This window comes from Xenia sp. Carnegie-2017, unplaced genomic scaffold, assembly GCF_021976095.1.
Source record: "Xenia sp. Carnegie-2017 unplaced genomic scaffold, XeniaSp_v1 HiC_scaffold_6, whole genome shotgun sequence".
NCBI classification, from domain to species: domain Eukaryota; kingdom Metazoa; phylum Cnidaria; class Anthozoa; order Malacalcyonacea; family Xeniidae; genus Xenia; species Xenia sp. Carnegie-2017.
The window spans coordinates 12420945-12438073 of record NW_025813526.1 but is presented as its reverse complement, the minus strand read 5'-3'; the positions used below and the strand labels follow the sequence as shown (position 1 = coordinate 12438073).

The window sequence follows — 17129 nt, the reverse complement described above, 5'->3', positions numbered from 1 at the left end:
ATATGATGTAAATTATACGAAGTAATTAATGTTTAATTAGTGCAAAGTTTTCAGACAACAGCGCTCGTAAATTTACACTTTAAAAATTGTTTTCTGTTTGATGTGTGCGAACAACAACAAAAAAATTGTATTTTCTCCTTCATTTGTATCATTTGAACTTCCAAAATATTATTCCAGCAGAACATTTGTTTTGAAGTATTTTATCATACCATAATTACGAACAGCTACAATTCGAAGCACACAGCTATCTTCATACTCATTCTGTGTTAATTGTTGCAAAAAAAACTGCCTTAAATTAGAGTAGCTGCACACTCTTTTATCATTTTAAACAGTGTTAACATTTTCTTCACGAAATACGTTTGCTGTGAGCTTTTACCTCCTCGCATTATAGGGTAAGTCAAAATACATTACAAAAATTTGATTGAATTTCACATACATTAATAAGCCTCGCGTGTTAAACATTTGACTATTCAAAGTAATATTTAGAAAATCAATAATGCATTTGCTGTTATGTCGCATTTTAACATAAAATAAGCTGATGTAAAGCATTTTGATTAACCCTGTATCCATGCTGTTTCTGACAAACGGGATAAAAATAAGCTAAACAGTCACTTGTAAAGTACTTTATCGATTACTTGAAGCAATATTATCAACATAACCAAAGAAAAATTTGAGCGTCAATTCTTTTAAATTGAGGCGCGATTAATGAAAAATTGAACATTTAAACTTTGCTAAACTGAGTCGCTTCAAAAAAGTTCGTTAAATTTTACAAATTCCAGTGTATCATTTCTTACTTTCTTTAACAACAAACTATGACAATCACACGAATGTTTGTTTGAATCCAAATACTTATAGTATAAATATCATTTTGTATTGCTTTAGAAAAATATATAAATCAGTTTCAGAAACATCTGCCATCCATCAGACACCAAGCAGCATTTTATTGGCAGATCAGACAATCTTGCTTATCTACCTCATATTTAAATTTTCCAGCTTCGACTCTCTTCAGAAACACCTGCTTCATTTAACAGAAGTCTTGTTAGTATTCAGACGATTCAATTCAAAAGAAGTTGCCGCTGTTAGCATCTTGAAAAAGGCGATGAGTAAAATGCTGCAAACTTCAGGTTTGTAAGGATTATTTTTGCCTGTTATGTTTTTACACGAAACGTCATAAGAAATTACATCAAATCGCACTAAAGTTAAGCTTCAAACAGTCACGCCTATATTTATTTCTACTTATAAACTTATAAAGTGGGCAAAATAGTAAAAGATTGGTCAAAATATTTCGGTTTATGTTAGTAACCACTCTTTAAGCTCATAAATGTAAAATCATGTAAAATCTTACAAACGACAAAAAGTCGCTTTGATTTAATCGGAATGTACAACGACAAAATAAATAAGAACAATGACAAGTATCGCTCTAGCTAACATATCTAAATTAATGTTAGGATTATTTTGCGCAGATAAGATAATAGAATTGGTCATAGAATGTGCTTCCATCTATTATTTCGAGAAGGTTTTCACACGATGACACAAATGCAGCTTGTCAGACAACGAGATATTAACATGTAAACATAACATGATGTCATCTTAAAAAGCTTGTATCAAATCACAACGACATGCATACTGACAAATATAACAAAACAATAGTCGAGTTACAACCGATTATTTTTTCCATTTCAAACATAAGTAAAAAATATGGGAAAAATCAGTAAAAGCTTGCTTTCCGCAATGCAGTATGCTCATAATAAATTAATTGCGTAAAGCTTTTCACTAATATGACTTAAATTTGCATGAAATAATTATATCGACATGATTGGACAGCGTGGAAGCGGCAAACAACACTTCAGAGCAAATGATTATTTCATTCAAGCTTTTTCTGGTTTCAAAATATGATTTATTTGATAGCATGATTTCTCTATGCATGTACGTAATGTCCACAGTTTTATAGATGTTTTGTTCGAATTAAATTCAAATATTTCTTTGATGACTTATGTTGCCATATGCAATTCAAATGAAACTTAATTAGCGAAAAAAGATATTTAAAGTGTTTGTGTCTTTTTGTTCTAATATTGACTACAGTTTAAAACGTTAAAATTTTTCAATATTTGCAATTTATTTAGCTCTGTGATACAACTTAAAAATTCCGAATATAGCCTTATTTTTAAACGTCTTAAATTATTTAAACAACCGAAAAGTATTTGTTCATTAAAGATTTATGGCATGAATCATGAGTCCTCTCGAATTGTTCAGAGTTGATCACATGACCCCCAATTACTGGGAATAAACAAGGCGTTAGAAAAAATTTTGAAAATGGACGGTATCCAACATTTGTTTAAAGATTTCACAATATTCAAGAACGTAAATAGAAACAAAAACTCATTCAGCGCATATTTATAACCAAAACAAGAAATTGGAGAAATAGTAATACTCATTAAAAAAACTGATTTTGAGCACTGTAGGTATCTTGTAAAATATCGATTCGAATGATGATGCGTCTTCACTCCATTAAGAAAAATTTTGTCACGCCTTTCCCATGTTTTTTGAAAAACAATTATGTACGAAGTAATGTACGAGCTGCAGCTAACAATTAGTATGAAGTTTCCAAATTGGATCAAAAAGATTGCTACATGACGATGCTTCGCCGTTTTTACATAGGGCACTTTTCCTATCTATAGTTTCTTTTTGTAGTCAGAACCATTGTTAAAATATTTCTTGTGCAATATATTGTCCCCAAAATCTACAAAACCGCGAACGACACCAGTTACATCATTTACGTTCGGTGCGGAAGTAAAATGAATGGTTAGCAGTTTCTTGCATTTTTACATCAATATGATCGCAAAGATTTTTTCTACATCAAATTGATACAAACAATGTTCATAAATTCATCATTTAATAAGTTTAACGTCTAATAACTTGAAAATGTGAAGCATTGATTTAAAAAAATCACCTGGAATCGTGTTATAATTTTGTGATTTTACACGCTAAATCATTCCAGTACGTACCAGTAAATGCAATTTATTAGATCACTAGAACATGAAACCGTTTACATTTTTCTATTTTGACTGCCTTACACGATCAGTTACAAACAGAGCGTTTTCCATTCGTCCTTCTATTGATAACAGGAAGCTTCCCTTTTAAAAGTTTGATATTGTGATAAGAAAAAGTTGATGAAGATGTTTTAATTTGAGACATAAAGTAATTTTTAATTAATACAAGATAATTTGTATTTATGTCACATCACTAGATGCAATGTGATATTAATGTCTTGCATCTAGAAGCTGGGTTTCTTTGGTATCTTTTTCACGAAATTGCTTTTCCATTAGTTAAAACGTTTGTTAAGTTGGGAAATCTGTAAGCATTTGCATTGCTTTACATGGCTAAAATTTATAAAATTTTTTCATGAACTGTGCACATTTTCTATAACTGTATATCTTTTTAGAAATCGAACGTTTTCGGACAGAAGTATTGATTTCCCACAATGAATACCGGGCTCAACATGGTACTGCACCATTACGCTTATCTTTTCAGCTTAGTGACGCAGCTCAGTCACTCGCTGTAAAATTAGCTCAAAGTGAGAACCTACAGTTCAGTTCTAAAAGTGATGTCTTCAATGACAGTATTGCTTACACATGGGGATCACAGTTAACTGGAACTTTAGTTTCACGAATGTGGTACGAAGAGGGAAACAACTATGATTATCAAAGTAGAAATTTATGTAAGTCCACTCAACATTTTACGCAGCTGCTATGGAAAGGATCGCAAGAATTAGGAGTAGGAAGGGCAAGAAATAAATATGGTAAAGAAGTTATTGTTGTGCGATACCAGCCCCCTGGTAACATTGAAAAATTTATCGATAACGTTGCTTGCAAGACGATATCGTTAATGAATAAAACATCAGTCATCGACCCCATCTCTCAAAATAGTTATCCAGGTAATTAATAACATTGCCAAAATAAGAACTTACTATCTTAGTTCACTTTAGTAGATGAAATTTATAAATGGCTGAAGTGTTCACTGCAGTTGTTAAACGTATAAGGAGAAGAAAATTTCTAATCTTAACACTTACAGTCCTAGTGAAATCTATCACACATTGTATTACGAAGCATTTCTTAAAATTGGTCAGAAGATGGATTTTGAATAAACTAAAAATTACGTCGTCGTAAGCAAAATACTTGTGAAACATATGACAGATAATTACTAAAAATATTTTATTCTTAAAATTCAAAACATGCATAAGTAAAATTTGAAATCTGTTTGCTTGTAATAAGAAAACAAAAGATTTCTGCCCTTATCTGTTCACTGAGAATTTTTACTTCTTATAAATTGGTTTGATCAAGGATTACGCCAGTTCCAAGAAGATTGTCTAGCAGCCCACAATAGATACCGTCAGCGTCATGGTGCAAATTCTTTGCAATGGTCGTATAAACTAACACAAGAAGCTCAAAAGTGGGCAAATCATTTGTTAAAAACAGGCACGCTTACTCATAGTGGCAACACTTCTTACGGAGAAAATTTAGCTGGTCGGAGGAGCTATGATCTGACTGGGAAAAAGGCTACAAAATTGTGGTACGACGAAAACAAGATGTTCGATTATGATGCTCCAAAGTTTTCCTCAGAAACCGGAAATTTTACTCAGGTATGTGTTTATTTTGCTATTTCAAATGCATTTATTTAAAATAAGTAAACAAATTTCTTTATGTTATTTGAAGATGCAATTTCTTTTTATTGTGCAATTTTTAGTGACTTTGAAGTACATAATTACTTAATAAATGACACTTTTAATATTTTTTTGTGTTCATTAATTGGCATTGTGTTCATTAAGATTATGCCATTAGGTTACAAAAATAAACAAATCACAAAAACCTAGCCCCGGCAAAAATAAACATCGATGATAAGAGGTAGGACCTTTAAATCGTCATTCACTGATTTTGGTTCAAGCTATGTTGTTAAGCAATGCCCTCTTTTATCTGGTTCTCAGTGAAAAAGTCATGTGAATTAGGCATCGTCGTTTTTAAAAACGAAATGTTGAAATGAGCAAAAAGAACAAGCAATCATCTCTCACAAAATTCTTGTGTGAGATCGCAAATTAATATATTTATTTGTTGAAATATTTGAGAGTAATTACAATTCTAAAGTTACTTACTTTCATTTGATAGCAAGAAAGCGAAATGAAAATTTGCTGGTTAAAAGTAACTGCTTTCCTTGCATATTATTTTAATAACAAATTAATATCGTCAAATCATATCAATTGCCTCCTGTGACATTCCCCTTATATGTGCTGAAAAATATCTGCACATCTCCAAGAGACATTGACATGTTAAATTTGCACGTTTTATTTCATATGAAAGCAGAATGAACAACTGAAGAATGTCCTCAATTACAATGATTGCAATTAATATGATTGCACGTAAGATCATATTACAATGAAAATTAGCATAAAAAGGAGTAAATTGTAAAATAATGATATATTTTAAGTAACAATTAATATTAAGATATATTTACACATTTCTTTTGTACCATTCTTTTTGGAGCTTTAACTATTGAAGTGATTCTTATTAGAATAACTAGATGAAAGAAATTGCGAATATCAATCACAAAACTGAAACACAAAGTTCCTTTTAAATAGTTGCATGTTACTACAAATTGTTAAAATTTATCTGGCCTAAAAATAAAAAGAAACAAGTGCTTAGCAGTACTGTAAATTTTATCCATAATTCAATTTGTCGTCAAAAATTGATTTTTATACGTAACATAACCCAAAATTTAACGAACAGTGGAATTTGTGAATATTAATTAGATGTGAGAGTGTAGTGGGCACACCCTTTATGAGATATCAGTACACATTCCCTTTAGAAACAGGTTAAAGACGAAAAATGTCGGTACAGCAAAATTTATAAGGTTTTTTATCAAAGCTAACATTAGAAAACCCAATATTGTTTGTCTTTCATTATGAGGGAACAACACTGTAAAAACTGATTGGTTAAAATAACCATACGACTGGTTAAAGTAACCATAAAAATATTGGTTAACAATTTTTATGGTTATTTTAACCAGTCACGTTTTACAGAGAAGTCAGAAGTGTAGAGCGCCTGCATGTTTTGCCCTTGTTATGAAAAGTTTATACAGTCGACGTAATTAATTTCTTTAAAATGCGAGTTTTTTGCAATGATAAAACGCAGGAAAATTTCAAAGCAGAAGCAAAACAACCGACTGGCATCGCCACTTATAGAAATCATTAAATGCTCACAGCAGTATTGGATATACAGGGTTTATTAAAAAAAGTAGAATCTTGAAAAAGTTCTCTAAAACAAGACGCGAGCCGACTAAGCAGAAACTTTTGGTTATTCTACGTGCTTTAAACGTTTTTTTAGTGCAGCTTGCAATGAAATTTTTAAAAATGCGAAATGTTTTACCGGTTAAATGACTTGTATTGAAAGTCCTTAAAAAAGGACCTAACGCACAAAAACTAATCATCGATGAGGAAAAACAACTTAATCAGCTTGATTGTAAATATTCATGGCCTGTGTTGTATACAAGCCATTAAAGTTTCAAGCAGTTTTGCGCAGCGCTGGCAACGCAAACTCTTTATAATTTTTTTAAATAATATAACTAATATAAATTTTTTGTGTTTTTCTATTTTACGCTAAGTTTTATCACAACAATTATACCTTAGGGAATTTGCTGGTTAATTTCATGGCATACTTTATCGCTTCCGCTTAATCGTAGCAAATTCAAAATTCTGAGGTTCTGAGGCCGATGAGTCTGTATTCTTTGCACATGAAATTAAAGAGTACTCTCTTTTCGTTAAAAATTGCCAATGTGTTGAAAGCACATGCCGATTTAATAAAATAGAAATAACGAATATAACATAAGTTAAATTGATTATTTTACAAAATTTAAACAAAAATCTTTACGAATAAAGTTTTTCTGTATAGCACAGAAAAGGTTGGGTGATAAAAACGCCATAAGCCTCCTGAGCTAATGAAGCCACCCCAACCCATCAGCCGAAGAAACGCCCTTACAATAAACATATAAGAACACTAGTAATTTTTAAAACGAGCAAGAAAATTGGTTAAGAAGATGATACCTATCCATGAACGCACCACAACTGTTAATATATGAGTGAGATAAAGATATATCAATCCCACATGCTTTGCTGTTAATTGTAAACGTAGAATCTGAACTGCGCATCTGAACAAAGAATGAACACAATGCGAAAAGAAATCATGCAGCCGCTAGCCTAACCTCTGCATCAGCTAAACGACAACAATTAAGATCATTTCATCTACTTTCATGTATTATTGCCATTCGTCTTGCCAAACAAGAATGCAGCTACCGTAAGTCCCAAGCCATCTAAACGAAGAAACATTTAAACTTGGAGCTCTAATGTATTTGTGAAATGCATTCGATCGCCAGTGATCTATCGTACGAATCTGGGCATCAGAAAAACCCCGTTCTGCTGCAAACGTAGCTGCTCCTATCCGATCCCTTTGTATTTGTATGAATCCAGGCCACACGCTCTAACCACTGAAGCTAAGAAATTGGTAAATAAAGTGTGTAGAGCAAGGTTGCCTGAACTTAGTTGAAACAACGGTCGATTAGAGGAATCTCCAACAGAAAATTAATCCAGCAAGCTTTGAGCCTTGCAGATATCTGAACGACGCGATAATGTCAGAACAGCCGGTCGTTCGTCATACGAATGTTTGAAGTGATTTAATGTTATCTTAATTTCGATTGTTTTATTAGTTGCATCGACCACCTTAACTCCCTGGTTAATATGAATAACTGAAGGTGACCTATAGTAAGTTGTAATCTCACCTATACGTGAAAATGCAAACAATGCAGTGGTGCACATGGCTTTAAAAAGCTTTTTGTCATACTCAGTGGAAGTTAAGGTTGCTATATTCTGCAGAATACTGCGAAGTAAGGGCATAGTAATTGGCAACCGAGAATCAATTTGAGTTCCTATCTTTAAAATCTGAAGAATCTAAAAAGCTTTACTAGGGTGAGGGTAATCCGCCAGTCAATGACAGTACCCCAGAGCGGACACATATGTAAGCACCGTAGAAGGCGCATACTTATGTTGGAACAATAAAGAAATAATAAACTGAGATCTGTCGGTGAAATGGGAAGTGAAAATAAAGCACTTTAAAGAGCCTCGCTCGAAAATTGTTGGTATAATTTCCAATCACGACGATAAGTGGGGACTGACGATGGCTGCAAAGTAGATTGTAGTAAAATAGAAGTTACAGCTTCCAATTGTGCGGTAGTAGATGTTCGGGAACAACCGACGGTAAAGTGTGAACGTTCGCGGGGGCTAGCTCTTTGAATTTTGAAATCTGAAAACGCGACAAGGCATCAGCTAGTTGGTTATAAACACCCCGGATATGTTTGCCTGGAAGAAAATGTTAAAGTTTAAACAAGCTAGCACCAGGCGACGAACAAATATCATCACTGTCGGGTCCCGAGAGGTAGATCTATTTATAATTTCGACCATTGCTGCATTGTCTGTGTGAAATAGTACGCGATGATCACGCAAAAGGTGACCCCATAACAATACGCTTTGAACGATTGGGTAAAATTCCAAAATAACGATGTTTGAATTTTTTCCAGTGCTCAGGCCAGGCCCGGTAACACCAAAATTTACCGAAAATGGCTCCAAAGCCAAAGCTTGCAGAAGCATCTGCGTACAAATTCAAAACATTACATGGAAGCCAATAGTCAGAAAGAAAAAATGACCGACCGTTAAAATCATCGATTAAAGATTTCCAAAGATTCAAATCTGCTTTTACAGACCGTGTTAAACGAATGTAGTAATGATTTACCCTAACTCCCTTGGTGATGACAATTAGCCGAGGAGGAAATACTCTGCCTTGTACGATGACCATTTATGCAAAGTTCAACAAGTTAATCAAAGACTGCATTTTTTAACGTGGCCTTTTCTTTGATGAATTCTCCGAGAAGCGTGCCTGTTTTGAGAATTTTGTCCTCAGGTAGACGGGCTTCCATAGCATTTGTATCGAGCTCAAAGCCAGCAAAAGTGAGGATATTTACAGGACCCACCGTTTTTCTGGAGCTTTTGGTACACCGACATGATCACAAAGAGATATAAACGTTGTAATGCAACGCAACACTGGTCGAAAGAAGGGGCAGCAATGAGATAATCATCAAGAATATGAATAATATGTTCAATGCTCAAATGGGTTTTAGCGATCCATTCTAGTGCATTGCTAAACATTTCTAAAGTGCGGCAGGACGTTGCGCAGCCCATGGCCATTGTCCGATCAACATAGTTCAAAATGTGTCGCTTACTGTCGCAGAGGTCTGCAAACTTTCTTTCAAAGGTTGAGCCACCTTTGTGGCGATTTTCGATATGGTCCCATCATTGATATTGGTCGCATCAGTACGGTCTCGGTCAACGAACTCGTACGGGTGTAGAACCAGTACGAGTTCGCTGACCCCGAGACCTTGGTGTCGATACCTGTGCTCGGCGTTGAATCCTGGTGCTTGGTCTAGTAGCAGGCATCATACACTGATATACTAAAAGGAAACTGAAGGAGAAGCTACAAGCTTCAATGAAACGATAAAATGCAATTTGCAAACAATGAAAAGGAGTAATTACACAACTCTGGACAACACAGTTTTTAGTGAATGGCATACAACAAAGGTAGCCGATATAAATGGGCAAAAGTAGAAAAACGGTGACTAGCCCCCTGTTTATTGAAACCAGACGGAGAAGCTTAAACATTCTATGAAAACCATACTCTGTACTGAAAAAACAAGACAGAGACAAATGAAAGACAACATAAACAAAAATAAAGAACAATATAAGAAACAAGCTATAAGTCCTGAAGGGTCGACTGGAATTGAAGGAGAATTGCTAATTTCATAACAGGGGATACGCTTGCCACAACCGTGTGTACAGCCAAAGACAAATAATCCCGTGGAGACTCGGGATATAAAAAATTTCCAACTCAGAAAATAATGAAGTTTTTAAAAACAATATAAGTACTCCAAACAACAAAAAATCCCGTGAGATTTAAAAATTTCCAACTCGGAAAATAAACAAGCTGGTAAAGAGAAACTATGTACTCCAAACAACAAATAAATCCAGTACAATATGCATTATTTGATGTTAGTATTGAAAAGAAGGGATTCGCCAGCACATGCAACAATCAAGTGTTTAAAAAGAAAGTGTTTTCAAGATTGCTCCTCGATTGTCCTCGCGGATTACAATGAACACCATCACAGGACAATAAAATGTGGCCAACATTATTAAATGCACGATGCTCCCAAAAAAATGCAAGGTATTTTATCCAGAACAAAAGACAAATACTAATGTAAAACTGCCGCTTTCTTGTTAAATTCAAAATCAGGAGTTTGCGATTGACTGGTGTTCCTGTTAATCACCTGACATAAAACTACTGTCCTCACATTAAGGTTATTCTTTAAAAAACAAAACTAATTTTTCGAAACGAGAGCCTGCCGCCTAGAGAGACAACTCTCACAACTCATTTGTCCCTAATTCCAAAATAACTATGTCTGGAAATTTGTTTATAATAAATAGTAAGTCATATTCAAAAACTTTATCAACTGTACGACCTCCAATTCCATGTAGAGAGACGCAGCCCGACGAAGCTAAGCTAAAATTTTGTTTTGCCCGCTGTCAAAATGTTTATCTAAATGAGCGAGGACTGAAGGACTTTTAACAACTTTGAGAACAGTTTTTTAACTCACAGAAAATCGTTTTAAGAAATTTCATCACTACTTATTCCAAGGAACTATAAAGTATATGTAATAAAAAAATGCTTTGGCTTATTCCACGCGCGTCTAGTTTTGGAAAACTTTTTTCCAATAGTTTACTTTTTTTCAAACACTGTGCATGGTTTTTATGATAAAAAATAGTTTAATCACCACGAGGTTATAGCTTTTCTCTGCTTCACTAGATTTTTATTCATCTTAAAATACTCAGTTTTTTCATTTAATATTCATACTAAAAACAATAGAGTAACTTGAAGATGCACGACTTTTATAGCTTGTATGGCGTTCCAGTCATTATTTTGGTGTTGGAAAAGCTTGCAGTAAAGACATGTGTATCGTGGTTGCTTATTACTTCCCGCCAGGAAATGTTATAGACGAATTTGATGAGAATGTTGGTGCTCTTGAGGATAATTCCCCAACAGGAGAAAATGAAGAATGTATGCTTGGAAACAGCACAGTAGAACTTGGATATTTTGGTAAGCTAGTTATTCATAATTTTCAATTATAAGTTTTTCACTATTTGTATAGTTGGAACTGCATCAAACATTAAACGATATGAAAATTTATGTCTCATTCTTGTTGAAGACCTTGAAAAATTTCAAACGGAGTTCATGGTTTTTGCCAATTATCTCCGTGCACGACATGCGTCTCCGCCTCTTACAACCTCCCATCTGTTAATGGCCAACGCACAAAACTGGGCAAACAACCTTTTGAAATCTGGTAAAACAACATACATGAATGAAGACAGCTTTGGCGAGAGTATTGCTTATTCTCAACGTGAAGACCTAACAGCCTTTAAGGTAGAAATGCCGTAATAGATTAGATGAAAATGTAAATTTCAAAAGATACATCAAAGAGGCCTGACTTAACTAAAACAAGGAGAAAAAGGCCTGGAATTTCCCGTTTAAGCTCTGTGCCTGCCTACATATGTATGATTACTATTTAAAAGTTAGTTATACAATGTAGCAGATATTCACCATTCAGTATGAAGTATTTGAAAAACACACGAGTCCTTGTTTTTCTCAAATTTCACGAGAAGCTATGCTATTATTTATTAATAGCTTACACGAAAAAAATTCTCAATTCTGTTGATTTTTAACTTCACAGTAAGTACGTTTTAGCCGGCAAGTTATTAATATCACCCTTTCTTATGTTTTAAAATTTCGTCAGATATTACTTTTTACAGCACCATAGCTTCCTCACATACTAGAAAAAAATATCTACTTTTGGCAGTGTTCTTATATTCATGCTGAATCATCTTGCAAACGACAACTGTAAACTCGTTTGACAAAGGAAAACTATACTTGAAACTTACGCCAGCCACTGTAATTGCTTTGTTTACATTAATTAAACTTTTCCGTCGTTGAAATGTTTATTTTGATTTGCTCTTAGATCACTTGTTTGTTTGACAAACCAATCAGGAGCTCATTTTTCAAAAATTAATTGCACATTATTTCCTCTTTTGCACCGTGTTTCCTATTTTTTGCACTGGTATTTACAATAAATTGCACTGCTCTAAGCCATTTAGAAATTTTTCATATATATTATTATTCTCAAATGTTTTAAATTGATTACATGTTAAAATGAAAATTGTTTGTCTTCGTTCACACCATTTAGACATTTCTAGCTTTTACATTTTGCAAACATATCAATAATTTGCATTTATAGCAGTCTGATTAGAATAATAAAATTTATTCATAAGAAAACATTCATGAGAGAAAAAAGCGTTCTCGTAATACATTTTATGGAAGAAGCATTCTAAAATTTGATAAACTGTTTTTACCAATTGTATTAGGTCTGTCACCTTTGGTACGATGAAATACAAAACCACGACTTTCTCAGCTCGTCCTGCAACCCTGAGTCAATTAACTTTACTCAGTTGATCTGGCATGGTACTCGAGAAGTAGGAATTGGAAAGGCTGTGGGGAGACATGGTTATTCTATTGTGGTAGCCCATTATTTTCCTGCTGGAAATATCGACGGCATGGTGACTGAAAACGTTGCCAAGTTATCAAACGCCGGTATGTAAACAAAGAGTTTTAATGAATTTCAAAAGTAAAAATGAGGAAATTGCCAGCTATATGGAATTGCGCTTAATTTTTCTAAAGAAATTCTGCCTTTCAATGAAATTTCCATTTTCAATGATATGGTTTAACTCCATATGAGAAAACTAGACACGGTGTATTTAAAAAAATCCACTGAAAAATTTGGAACTAAAAACAGGCCTTGCTCACAAAATCTACTCATTTACAAAATCTGCTTATAATACATGGACTGTGTTGCTCAAGTTAAAAATATTTAAATCAATTGGTTATGCATGTAGGTCAACTCATAATTTTAAAACTAGGCGTTTTTGCCTGGTTGTGAACAAAAAAACAATTTTTACAATAACATTTGTAATTGGAAATTTGATATTATAATCTATAGAAATATCTAGCAATGTCTATAGCTAATAGGAAATGATATGAAAAAACTTGGTTTGAAATCTACAAATGGAAAAATACAAGATTACAAATTTTGCGTTATTTAGTGCGTGCACAAAATTGCTTGAAATTTTAAAAGCTTGTACAACACAGTCGGTTTTTTAAGTCATGGAGATCAAATTGTTTTCCAAATATTATTTTTTGAGTGTAAGGCCTGCTTTGAAGGAATTGAAACATCCGCACTCTCACCGGTTATAACTCTTTATTTTTCAATGAAGCATTTTATTACTATATTACAAACGTTTCTGTTTATTTTCTGTGCGTCTAAATTTAGTGTCCTTTTTTCAAGGTCATGTTGCTGTTGATACGTCTTCAACTATTTAAATGACCGTTTTACATAGTTGGATTTTTCCATAGAAAAATTTTTATTCTAGTTTATTTTTCTTAATGCACAAACATAACAATAGCACAATAGTAATATTTAAATTAACACCGGAGTGAAGTAAATAAAACTGTTTTTAGACGTTAAAGAAGTCCATGAAGTTCTCAAGAGGTAAGCACTTGTTAGTAAAAAAAGCTTTTAGACAATGTTTTTAAACATTTTAAGGTAGGTAACGAGTAAATGGGTAAAATATTTTTCATGCATTGAAATTTTTGAATTCTTTATTATTGTTTTTTTTTTTGTCATTTTACACAGTCATTGAATCTCACAAACAAAAGCATAATAAGTTACATTTCAAATTTTTTTTCTACTATTCATATGTTCAACATGTTTTCTATAATGCCATGCTGAACAATAGACAATCATCCAAAACCATGAATCAAAAATAACAAAACTTATCTGAAGTGATTTTTTACTTTTGGATCTAGAAGCTATACAACGAAAGGAAAAGACAGTAGAATGACTTCGTCACCACGGACAGGTGAAACTTTTGTCTTCCGTCCACCAAGTGGTGAATTCAATCAACTTGTTTGGATTGATCGCTCAGCTACTCCTTTAGATCTTTCTAAGTTGCACGAGTCAAATGATATTTCAGAGTCAAAGGAGAATATGTTAAATTTTGAAAGCCCTCCACCAAGTCCTTCAAGAGCTCTCAACCAAATAAATGAATTACTGAAAAGTTCAACAAATACGTGCGAAACTGGTTCTAGCTGTGAAGAGGATGGAAATGAAGAGTTGAAATCAACTGATAAGGAAGAATGTATTTTTCTGAGTAAGTCTACCTCACGGGAAGATGTCGAAAGTGATAATGGGTGTTTGTACCAGCAATTAACACGGACATTTAGTAATGATGCAGAAAATGACGTTGATCAAAATGCCCATGCTACTTACTTTGAAGAGTCTAGTCAAGGTGTTCCTATTTTTGCCAAATCTTCGAGTGAATACGAGGAAGAAACTTGCCAAGAACTAGAAGAAAATTTTGTTATGGGAACTCAAGATTACGTAAACAAGGAGTCGGGTAGCTACCTCTTAAGAAGTAGTAAACCATACAAGCGTTCACACAATGAAGACTTTGGAGAGGTATATACTATACATTTATAAAGCCATGATTTATGAGCATGGACGTAGCTATATGATATTGATTAGGCATTAATATTCAATCTCAGTTGTGCCAAACCAATTTTTTAAATTGGGCCCAACTAAATTCATGATTCCCTTCAATAAATGTTCTAGCTACGCCCTTGCTTACAGGTAAATATAGTGCAAGAGTGATAATTAATGCCTTACAGGTATACAAATATTATGTCTTTTAATTTTTACGATTGTTTTTTGAGGTTTAAAAAAGTTATTAAAAAAGTGAACACTGTGCAACAAAAGTAACTCCTTTGAATTAATACAAAGATATTAAAGATGACATGCAGTAAAGCAATTTTCCTAATGTAGTTTAATTAAGCAGTATGGCATAAATTCAAAAAGAAAATGCACCACTCAATTTAGGATTTATTTTTATGTATGAAAAATTGACCAAAATATGAGAGAGTATAATTACGACATTTAGTTAAGCGTACAAAATATTTCTGAAATAAAATGTATTTCCGTCGAAATCAACGTTCTTTAAAGAAGCAATGTATTCAAACAGGATATTTTGAATAAAAAAAATGTTTTTTTCATTTCGATTTTGAAAATTTGAATTAAATGGAAAAGAAATTATTGGAAGTACCTCATAACAAATCAAGCGATAAATAGAATATCACAAAATCCAGTTTATTATACAATAACAAGCTATACATCTGGCAAACAATGAAAAATCATCAATTATACACATTAAAAAATTAACTTCTTTAGGTTAAAGAGATTTCATTAATTAAACAATCTGAGACACAGGAATCGCAAGACTGGGGATTACTCAATAACCTTTTAAGTAACTCAAGGATTTCAGCCCATGTTGATTTCAAAGAAGATGAAGATCTTGCAGATCATGTGGAGCCCGGGTGTGTTTTTCTCGGTCAAACTAAGGCAAGCAGTTTTGACTCTGAAAACTTAACAGGCGAAATGGAAGTTGAACAAATGCCTGTTTTGGAGTACACTCTTACTCAGTCAAAGGTAAAGTCATGTGAAGAAACGTTTTCCAAAAATTCACTTGAGAATGTTTTCTCAGAAATGGACGATAAAGGTAAGTTATTTTTATATTTAAGCAAAAACACCTTTCTAGATTTCTATACGTACACAAGCATAGTGTGCAAGCATATAATGATGTATTAGTTATTATAATAATAGGTATTTTTGAATCAAGTTGCATAATGTTTTTGGTAGTATTATCACGCAAACATCAAACTATAAGTGCACACGTTTCATTACAATATAAAAGTTAACGTGCACCGTCCAACAAACAACTTTAATCGAAAACCAAATGTTTGAACTATTTTACCTAATTTATAGGAAATGATCTTCAATTCACATATGCTGCAAAAATTCGAACAGACCAATTTGGTAAGGAGTGTAATATTAACAAAGAAAAAGCAGTCGTAATCAGTTTTGATCCACAAAAAAGTGCTTCAAATGACACAGATGATATAGAAATGGTAAAAAAAGAACAGAAATGTGCGCAACTTGAAACAGAAGATTTATCTTCACAACTTTCCAATGATAAATATTTAAATACAGTTTGCAAGGGAAATTTGGAAGTAGTATCCTATACGAGTGAGATGATTCAATCAGATGTCAACAAAAAAATTAAACAAGAGGTCACAGTGTACACTCCTGAAAAGAGATGCATAAAGAAGAATTGAGCCACCGTGATCATTTTTATGACGAGAAAAAAACAGCAAAATGTAATAATGATAATGAGGAAATTGTTCTTCACGAAGAATTTCACGACAATTACGAAAATGCGTCTATTCATATTGAAAATGATGATTCTCAAATAGTTAATGATAGTAAATCGCACCTTCTGGATGATGCAAAAACAACTGAAGGAAGTAAAGGAGCTCAAACTGTCACAGTCGACAATGATTTAGAAATAAAAAATAAAGCAAATTTCAAATGTGAAAATGAAACGCCAAAAAATACAAGAAAATATAGCGAAATGAATGATATGGGTTATGAAATTAAAAGTGATGACAGCAATAGAGCTATATTAAATGAAAAGTTTTTAACAACAGATCAAGATCAGATGTTTCAAGAGAAAAGTTTAAAATTTTTAAAACATGTTAGGTTTTCAAACTCATACGAAATATACGAAGATAAAGAAAAAGCTGTTGTTGTTAATGACGTCACTGGAGAATGTTTGAACGCAACTTCAAATGCTTTAAAAATACATTTGCATGGCGATTTAAAGGAAAATGATTTTCAAACGAAAGTTAATGAAGATATTCAAATTGAATCACAGTTGGTAGAGCTAGAAAGAAACAAAGTTCATAGTAAGACGCTTAGCTCGGTAAAGATTGACGACTCCGTTATACACCAAATTTCAACTGACGAAAACGATAAACCAACAGAAA

The 17129-nt window shown here is 33.1% G+C and overlaps 1 protein-coding gene across 1 annotated transcript; it reads left to right on the top strand.

Moving 5' to 3' along the window:
* The first annotated feature begins 1014 nt into the window (after nucleotides 1–1014).
* Nucleotides 1015–16507, top strand: LOC124457494. The gene is made up of 10 exons (XM_047007733.1): nucleotides 1015–1124; nucleotides 3443–3934; nucleotides 4341–4639; nucleotides 11039–11240; nucleotides 11350–11564; nucleotides 12560–12785; nucleotides 13710–13740; nucleotides 14058–14709; nucleotides 15475–15802; nucleotides 16069–16507. Exons 1-10 carry the CDS (start codon nucleotides 1100–1102, stop codon nucleotides 16416–16418), a joined length of 2820 nt encoding a protein of 939 aa, XP_046863689.1. The 5' UTR covers nucleotides 1015–1099; the 3' UTR covers nucleotides 16419–16507.
* Nucleotides 16508–17129: the final 622 nt, after the last annotated feature.

Bases quoted from the DNA above. Each gene is read 5' to 3' on its own strand.
- LOC124457494 (XM_047007733.1), top strand. From the start codon at position 1,100: ATGAGTAAAATGCTGCAAACTTCAG. The intron at 1,125-3,442 runs GTTTGTAAGGAT...ATATCTTTTTAG, and splicing joins TAAAATGCTGCAAACTTCAG to AAATCGAACGTTTTCGGACA. The intron at 11,565-12,559 runs GTAGAAATGCCG...CAATTGTATTAG, and splicing joins AAGACCTAACAGCCTTTAAG to GTCTGTCACCTTTGGTACGA.